The 8900-nt window shown below is 67.0% G+C and overlaps 1 protein-coding gene across 7 annotated transcripts in view; it reads left to right on the forward strand.

Annotated features, from left to right (window-relative positions):
• The window catches only part of LOC120399311 (PH and SEC7 domain-containing protein 4-like), a 29212-nt gene extending 24390 nt beyond the window's left edge, over positions 1–4822 (forward strand). For all 7 annotated transcript variants that reach the window (XM_039527474.1, XM_039527472.1, XM_039527470.1 and 4 more), the window contains 7 exons: positions 241–284; positions 849–1015; positions 1351–1421; positions 1816–1961; positions 2484–2628; positions 3121–3264; positions 4118–4822. In XM_039527474.1, the coding sequence (XP_039383408.1) occupies positions 241–284; positions 849–1015; positions 1351–1421; positions 1816–1961; positions 2484–2628; positions 3121–3264; positions 4118–4369 (969 nt within the window). In that variant the 3' untranslated portion in view covers positions 4370–4822. The remainder of the gene's footprint in view (positions 1–240; positions 285–848; positions 1016–1350; positions 1422–1815; positions 1962–2483; positions 2629–3120; positions 3265–4117) is intronic.
• The last annotated feature ends 4078 nt before the right edge of the window (positions 4823–8900 follow it).

An 8900-nucleotide genomic window follows, 5' to 3' on the forward strand; every position in this document is an offset into this window, starting at 1 on the left:
TGACGCCCTCCCAGATGGGGGTGCCCAGCCGTCCCAGCTAGGGCTGTCTCTGCAGAGGGCAGCATTTGCAGCAGCAGGCAGTCTGGCAGCTGAACAGCCCTGCCTGGGGTAGTGCCACGGGGAGGCAGGGACCCCCAGCTGTCTTGCTGCTAGGGGGCAGCGTGGGGCCTGCCCCATGCAGGGGGCGGGGCTCTCATGGGTGGGCGTGGCCCCTTTGACACCCTGTTGCTCTCCTGGCAGGCCCTGTACTACTCCATCCGCAACGAGAAGCTGGAGTGGGCCATGTGAGTACTCAGGGCCCCGCCAGCCTCCCACTGCCCCCACTGCCTGCAATGGTCCTTCCCGGGAGCCACATAGTCTGGTCCAACCCACATTCCACCCCATGGATCAATGGCATGTTCCATTCTGATGGCGGGGGGGAGCCACAACCTGTTCCTTTCTGAGCATGGGGGGAACAAGTGGGAGCCACAGCCTGTTCCATTCCAACCATGAGGGGGAAGTTAGGAGTCACGCCATTCTGACACGGGGATAAGGGGGAGCCATGGTCTGTTTCATTCTGACCATAGGGAGGGTGGGCAGGAGCTACAGCCTGTTCCATTCTGATGACAGGGGAGTAAGGGAGAGCTGTGGCCAGTTCCATTATGATGGGGAGTAAGGGAGAGCCAGTTCCATTCTAACCACGGGCGGGGGGGGGGGGGTGTTGCAGGAGCCATAGTACATTCCTTTCTGACCATGGGGAGGCGAATGAGGGGTGGGGGGGACAAACCCCAGCCTGTTCCATTCTGACCGGGGGGAGGGCACTGTGCCAGCCCAGCCTGTGATGCTGGGCTCCGTGGCTCCCCCTGCAGGGATGAGGAGGAGCTGGTCAGCGCCCTGACGCCCCGGCCACCCAGCACCCCGTCCAGCCGGAAGAAAAGTAACCCCTTCCTGACGCTGACCCAGGACGCCAAGGCCACCACGTACAAGGAGGGGCAGCTTGCCCGCAAGGTGCACGCCGAAGCCGACGGCAAGAAGAGTGAGTGTCGTCCGTCTCCCCAGCAACCAGCATGCGGGGAGTGACATCTGTTGCCTGGCAGTCAGCATGGGGGGAGTGATACTTGGCAACCTGTATGGGGGCGGGAGTGACACCCGTCACCTGGCAACCAGCGCAGGGTGTGTGATGCCTGTTGCCCTAGCAACCAGTGTGTGTGTGTGTGTGAGTGAGAGAGAGAGAGAGAGAGAGAGAGGTGTCACCCTGGGAAACAAGCATTGGGGGGTGACACCCATCACGGGCTGGGGCGGGTGGAGCCCTCATCCTCCCTGGGGCGGGAGGGGCTGGGATCTCACCCTGCATGACCTTTGCCCTTCCAGCACCCTGGGGGAAGCGAGGCTGGAAAACCTTCTACACAGTGCTCAAGGGGATGGTGCTCTACTTCCTCAAGGTAATGCTGGGGTCCTGCTGGGGGTGAGTGCAGGGAGGGGTGGGCAGCGCCGTGGGGCTGGGGGCACGGGGAGAGCAGCCCTTCAGGGTCTAATCCCCAGCCCCTACCTCATGGCTGGGGGGCACCATATCTAAAGTGGCTTTGCAGGCTGTTTGTGGCTCAGATCCATGTCTCCCTGATGGCCAGCGAGAGCCCCCGGCAGACACCAGCCAGGCCCAACACCCCTGGCCCAGCCCACGGAGCAGGAGCCGCCCTGGGAGTGGGTCCCTGGTGTGGGGGCACAAGGGGCAGGCAGTGGGGGGCAGACGGGCTGTGCCGGGTGGGGGCTAGGGCTCCAGACAGGGCTGTCTGCTCCCGCCTCTTGGCTCATGTGCCGTGTGCCCCTCCCCTGCAGGACGAGACCCGGGCGGAGGCTCCAGGCATGGAGGAGCCGATCGGGGTGCACCATGCGCTGGCCGAGAGAGCCTCCAAGTACAACAAGCGCCCGCATGTCTTCCGCCTCCAGACGGCCGACTGGCGCATCTTCCTCTTCCAGGCGCTGTGAGTGGCCCCCAGGCATGGTACCTCCCGCCCTGGGTACACTCCCCCCATCATGGGCATGCTGCCACATTCCCCCACTCCAGGCACAAAGCCCCCCACCCTGCCCTTCTCCCCTGGCCAGGGCACATTGCCTCCCAACCCGTCCTGGACACGCTGACCCCACCCTGGCCATGCTCCTCCCCTGCCCTGCGTGGGCACTCTGCCCCCGCCCCCACACCCCAAGGCACACTCTCCCTGCTCCTTTACCTCAGTCCCCCCTGTCCTGGGGCCTGCTGCCCATCCCACCCCGGAGGCACTGCATGTTACATGGCTCTGCCTTCATAGCTGGAGCTCTGCCCATGCCCCTCACTCCCGACCCGCAGCCCTCACTACACCCACCCTGGGAGCTGAACACAGACTGGGACCAAGCTGGGGCAGCCGGCCAGAGCCTTCACCCCGGAGGGTGTCTGCTCCCACGCAGGCCCCAGCGGCGCTGCCTCCTCCCAGAATCCACCCCCCAGTCTCTCCCTCTCTCCTCCCCAGAAGCGCCGAGGAGATGAGCTCCTGGATCTCCCGCATCAACCTGGTGGCCGCCATGTTCTCATCCCCGCCCTTCCCGGCAGCCGTGGGCTCCCAGCGCAAGTTCATCCGGCCCATCCTGCCCACAGCACAGTGCCGCAGCTCCCTGGTGAGTTCCCCAGTGCTGCCACCCTCAGGCATGGGGCAGGGCTGCCCCCAGCGACTGCCAGCCATGGGATCCTCCAGTGATGGGACCCCCAGGGCCCTCAGCGATGGGACCCCCAGGCCCCTCAGTGACTCCCAGCCACAGGACCCCCAGGGTCCCTCAGCGATTCCCCAGCAACGGGACCTCCAGACCACCTGGGGGTTTTCTCCCTAGCCTTAGGGGCTCACTGACAGGGGCATCTTCCTTGGCTCAGTTTTGCCCCCTGGTGCCACCCCTGAGTGCCCTCCCATGGGCTCTGCCCCATCATGGATTTGTGGGCCCATCAGCACCGTAGGTGGTGACTGGATCAGCTTCCCGGCTTAACCCATGGCGGCCCCGTGCCCCATGGACTGGCTGCTTGTCGTGGCCATCCCCTCTGTCCCCAGTAGCTGTGGTTCCCGGGGGTGGGCTCCTGGGGTGTGGGGGGGCTCCTGGACTGAGCCCATGTCCCGGCAGGAGGAGCAGCACCAGGCCCATGAGGCGTGCATGGACAAGTTCTCGGATGAGCTGGGCGAGCACCAGCGGAACCTGCCCGACAAGCGGGGCCGGGGCCGCGACCTGGAGGAGTATCGGCTCAAGAAGGAGTATCTGCTCTATGAGGTGGTTACTGCCCTGGGGGGCGGGCAAGGGCTGGGGCGGGCCGGGAGATCGCTGTGTCCTCAGTAGGGACGGCTCAGAGCCAGGGGGCTCAGCAGGGGGCGCTGGGCTGCCAGGGGAGGGGCGGGGGCTCAGCAGGGGGTGCCGTGCTGCCGGGGGAGGGGCGGGAGCTCAGCAGGGGGCGCTGGGCTGCTGGGGGAGAGGCAGGAGCTCAGCAGGGGGCTCAGGGCTGCCGGGGGAGGGGGCTCAGCAGGGGGCGCTGGGCTGCCGGGGGAGGGGCGGAGCTCAGCAGGGGCTCAGGGCTGCCGGGGGAGGGGGCTCAGCAGGGGGCGCTGGGCTGCCGGGAGGGGCGGGAGCTCAGCAGGGGCACTGGGCTGCAGGGGAGGGGCGGGGGCTCAGCAGGGGAGCTGTGCTGCCAGGGCAGGGGCGGGGGCTCAGCAGGGGGCACTGGGCTGTGGGGGGGGGGAGCTCAGCAGGGGCGCTGGGCTGCCAGGGGATGGGTGGGGGTGGGGGCTCAGCAGGGGCAGCTCCAGGCCCCAGCGCGTGCTTGGGGCGGCAAGCCGCGCGGGGCGCTCTGCCGGCGCTGCGAGGGCGGCAGGCAGGCTCCCTCCAGCGGTTTGCCTGCGGAGGGTCCGCTGGTCCCGTGGCTTCGGTGAGGCAGCCTGCCTGCCATGCTTGGGGCGGCAAAATCCCTAGAGCCGCCCCTGAGCAGGGGGCGCTGGGCTGCAGGGAGAAGGGAGGGGACCTAACACTAAAAGGAAGATCAGAGGGCACCCCAGGTGCGGCCGTTCCCGTCTGGCGCGTTGCCCCCCAGAGCTGGCCGCGGCCAGGGCTCATGCTGCGCTTACCCTTGCAGAAGCGCCGCTACGAGACCTACGTGAAGCTGCTGGAGGCGCGTTTGTGCGGGGGCTCCGAGGCGCTGGAGCAGTGGGAAGCACGGCTCGGGGGTCCCGACTCGGCCGACGAGGGGCTCGGCCTCACCAAGTCGCACTCCAGCCCCTCGCTCAACCTGGACCCGCCGCCCGCTGGTGTGAAGGTCAAACGCAACATCTCTGAGCGCAGGACGGTCCGCAAGATCATCCCCAAGCGCAACAAGCAGCTGCTGTGACCCCCCCTTCCCGCGGGGCGCCCAGGGACGCCCCCCGGGCACTCGCCCCAGCACAAGGTACGAGCCGTCGCCCGGACTGGAACCTGAGGCTCATACATGACGGCACCGACAGCACGGAGCCCCCAGGTGGCGCCAGCATCTCAGCAATGGGGGGGCAATGGCGGCACCAGGAGTGGGTGCCCCCCCGGGGGGTCCCAGCCCAGGACTCTGAGCCCCCCCTGCCCTTGGAATGGGAGGAGCACCGGGCCCCCCATGTGTCGCCCCCAGGAGGCAGCGCTGCCTTGATGGACCTGGGCTGGGCTGGGCTGGGGGACACCTGACACAGGACGGTACATCCTGCCGGCTGAGCTGGGCTCTGGGGGCCCCCCAGGGCGCCGCACCCCCCACGCCGGCTCCTGATTCCTGTTCTCACAGACTGGAAGCCGCCAGAGCAATAAACCAGAGTGAGCTGTGGAACCGTGCCCAGGCTGCGTGGGGATGGGCGGGGACATGGGGCTGTCATGGGGGCAGCGGGGCAGAGGAGAGAGGGGACAGCCAAACCCATGGGCCTGGCTTGGCAAAGCTCTGCGCTGCCCCATCACCTCAGGCCCAATCCTGCAGCTGGGGCTGGGCAGGATGTCACACTGATGGGTGATGGGCCCTACCACTGCTGCAACGCCCTGGTGATGGGTGCCGGATGGATACGGAATCCCCCCCTCACCCCTCTCTGCCCCCACTGGGCCAGAGCCGGGCACTGAGGCCTCTCCCCAGCTGGAGAGCCCTCGAGTGCTCACCAGGGCGTAGCTGAGCTGCGGGGGCAGGGGCAGCATGATGGGGAGGAGGGGGGAATGAAGAGCACTGTTGGAATTTGGAGGTGCCTGGGCACCTGGGTTCAACCAGCCCCAAGGGAGCCGCCTGGCCCGGCCCAGCTGGAGGCTGCAGCCAGGAGGGGCTGGGAGCCAGGGAGAGAAGGCCCCGGCTACCCCACCATGAGCTGCCCCCAGCTCTGCCAGTGCCCCTCAAGCCCGACCTGCAGCCCCCTGCTAGCCCAGCCGTGGGCTCCTCCCACTTCTGCTGGTGCCCCTCACGCCCGACCTGCAGCCCCCAGCCCTGGCCCCCCATTCCAGGCAGATGGTGCTGGTTTCCTATCCAGCTAGCTGCTCCCCTGGTTCTGTGGCTCCTCCCCGAGCCCTGACTGCCCCCTGGGCTCTGGCAGTGCCTGGTGGGGTGGGGGGTCTCAGGTTGCTCCGTGGGGGCCGGGGTGCGTTGCCCATGCCTAGGAACTCCCTCGCCCACAGACGCACCCGCTGCCCTGCCCCAAGTGAGGTGCTCTCTGGTTCCCCAGGCATTCAGGGGTGTGGGGCCAGGACTCCTGGGTTCTCTCCCTGGCTCTGACGTCCTGCAGCCAATCTGTCCTGGGGGGGGCTGCTGGGACTCCCGGCCTGTCCCTGCGGCCCCATCGCTCCTCCCCTCACACCCGGCCCCATCGAACCCCACCCACCTGGCCCTCCGCTGGCTCCGCCCAGGACTAATAGGCCACCCAATGGGAGTCTGCTGTGCTGGCGTTCCATTGGCTGGGTGCACTGTCACTCATTCCGCACTGGGCAGTGGGGGGAGTCTCTGCAAGAGGCCCGGGATGCTCGGCTTGGCGGGGAAAAGACCCCGCTAACGAGCCCGTGGTACCGGGGGCTGGAGCTCCCGGCCCAGGGAAGCGGCTGAGGCTGCGGGGCTGGAGAAGGCAGGGTTAAAGCCAGCTCAGGTGCCAGGAGCGCTGGCTGCAGCTGATCCGTGGGGCGGTTCTGACCTGGGACCAGGGGCGGGCAGTGGCTCCGCGGGCACCGTCCTCCTCTTGCTGGGCCAGGGTAGATCAGGACTGGCGGGCGCAAGAGTGGCCTAGGCCTGGCGGTCCAGGCAAGTCTGCCCCGGCCACAGGTGCCGTGCACGTGGGTGGAGGGGGAGCAGGGTGCAGCGCAGAGCGTGGGGCTGTGATGGCAGGAGTCCGTGCAGCCCCCCCAGGCTGGTTCTGGTTCTGGTTCTCGCGGGTGTCCCGAGCGAGTTTGGGGCCTGGAACCCAGTGCAGGGCGCTCGGGGGATGTCAGGCGAATCGGGCCCGGCCAGGGGGTGGAGTGGGTTGAAACGCTGTGGGAGACGCCCTGCCATGGGGCCGGGTGCGAACCTGGGACTCAGGGTCCCGGCCAGGAGAGTTTCACCCCGGGAAGCTAAACCCTGAGCGGGATTCCGGCAGCGAGTGCCCAGCCGGCGCCCCGGCGCCCTGTGCAGCGGGAACTGTGGGGATCAGCCCATTGGGCAGCGCCAGGGAGTTACGTGGCAGCCTGGTGTGTGAATTTGGGGGGATCCCTGGATTCCCCGCCCCGAAAACTCTGTGGGCTCAAACCCACTGTCCGGGCTCCTGCTGAGCAGCACGTGCCCCCGGGGGCACAGGCGAGCAGCGAGCAGAGGGAGCAGTGACAAAGGCTGGCCAGCGGGGGGCAGTAGTGAGCAGCTCTGGTCTCTCAGTCCCTTGGCACTAGCTGCCCCTCGCCTTACGCTCCTTTGGGGCCGGGGCAGCGGCGGATTTCCCGGGCCGTGGCCTGCCCAGTCCCGCCGTGCTGGGGGCTGCACAGGGGCCGGGGTCTTTGCTACGGCTCCTAGATTTAGGCACCAAAATAGGAACTAGGCTCCACTGCAAACTTGACCCAGGTGTGTCAGGTGGCTCCCGCCCAGAGCACGGCCCGTGTGCATGGGGAAGCCGTTGCAGAGGGACCATGGGGTGGGGTGAGACACACCCTGAGTGGGGCGGGAGGGCATCCAGGAAGCGCCACTGGCAGCATGACAGGGCCATACCCAGTGATGAGCTGCCAAAATCTTAACAACGGGTTCCCTATAAAAAGTTCTGATTTAAGGGATGTGCGACAGCATGTATTTTTTGTACCAATAGGGTTACCATACGTCCATATTTTCCCAGGAGGTGATTAAGAACCGAAAAGCCTGACATGTCCAGGAAAATACAGATGTATTTTAACCCTACCTAAAGTCAGGGGCTGGCTGCGGGCAGGGGGTGGCTGGGGCTGGCTGGGGGCAGGGGCTGGCTGCGGCGGCTGGGGCAGGGGCGGCTGGGGGCAGGGGTGGCTGAGGCTGGCCGGGGGCAGGGGCTGGCTGCAGGCAGGGGGGTGGCTGGGGGCAGGGGCTGGCTGGGGGCAGGGGGTGGCTGTGGCAGGGACGGCGGGGGAGGGGCGCAGACACTCACACGGTGGGGGGGGCTGGGAGCAGCAGGAGGCAGCCGGGGACTCACGGGGCAGCAGCAGGAGCCCCAGGGCCAGAGGTCCAAAGAGCAGGAGCAGCAACAGGGCCAGGAGGCAGCTCACATGGCTCTCGCAGCACAGCGCAGCGCCCCCCGGCGGCCGGGAGGAGGAATTACAGGCTTCCCAGGCAGAGCCCATCAAAGCTTCCCGCGCAGGGAAGCTAGTTAACAAGCGGTTCTAAAACCGCTTCTAAATTTAACAACGGGTTCGCACGAACCGGTGCGAACCAGCTCCAGCTCACTCCTGGCCATACCCCCAGCTGGAGCAAAGCGCCACGGCTGATCCATTCCACGCCTGCCCTGCGGGGGAGCCACTGCTGACCAGATTGTTACAAGGAGCAGAGAAATCAGGCCGGGGGGGCAGCGGGGCTGGGATCAGGGCTGCAGCACCCTGTCCTGGTGCATGGGGATGGAGCCGGGAATGCCGGGGGCGGGAGGGCTTGGGGGGAGACCAGTGTGTCCCTATTGTGTCACAGTCACACCCGCTTCCCTTCCCCCACCCCCCCAAACCAGCCTGGCAGAACTGAATAAATCAGGACAGCTCTAGGGACCTGCTCTGGGCTCCACCCCTTGTGCCCAGTGCCCCGTGGGGACAGGCCCCGAGCATGGGCCCCGGCAGACAGAGCCGCCCAGCCGATATTCATGGGATTTGATCTGTAGCCCCCGACTATGGCAGATCTGCACCTCCCTCCCCGCAGCTCTGCCAGTGCCCCTCACTCCCAACCTGCAGCCCCCTGCCAGCCCCGCCCTGGGCTCCCCACCCAGGTCTGTCAGTGCCCCTCACTCCTGACCCACAGTCCCCTGGCTGGGCTGCCTCCCTCCTGCTCCTGGAAGGGGTGAGCTGGGGTAAAACCCTCCTGGTGGCAGATTCTGTGACCTGCCCAGTCTGCAAACCAGCCCTTGAAGTTTCCGAAAGAGCCATTCATCCCCACCTCCCCCGTCAGCCCCCTCACTCCCCTCCCCCACTCCACTCCCGAACCCTGCAGACCCAGGTTGCCCTGTCCCCCCCGAACCCACCAGCTGCAGCATCGTCCCCCTCCCCAGCCCAGAACCTGTGACTCAGATGCCCCCCGAATCATGAGATCTTTACAGCTCTTTTGTAACGGGGGTCAGGGGTTGGATTCCCCCCCCCCCCCCATTTTCAGGTGAGACCCAGACTTGGAATGTGGCAGACTCCAGCCACAAACTGACCCACAGGCCTCAGCAAGGGGCCTCTTAGCACAGCCCCCCCATCCCATCCCCAAGAGCTGT

Source organism: Mauremys reevesii, linkage group 2 (assembly GCF_016161935.1).
Source record: "Mauremys reevesii isolate NIE-2019 linkage group 2, ASM1616193v1, whole genome shotgun sequence".
In the NCBI taxonomy this organism is placed as follows: domain Eukaryota; kingdom Metazoa; phylum Chordata; order Testudines; family Geoemydidae; genus Mauremys; species Mauremys reevesii.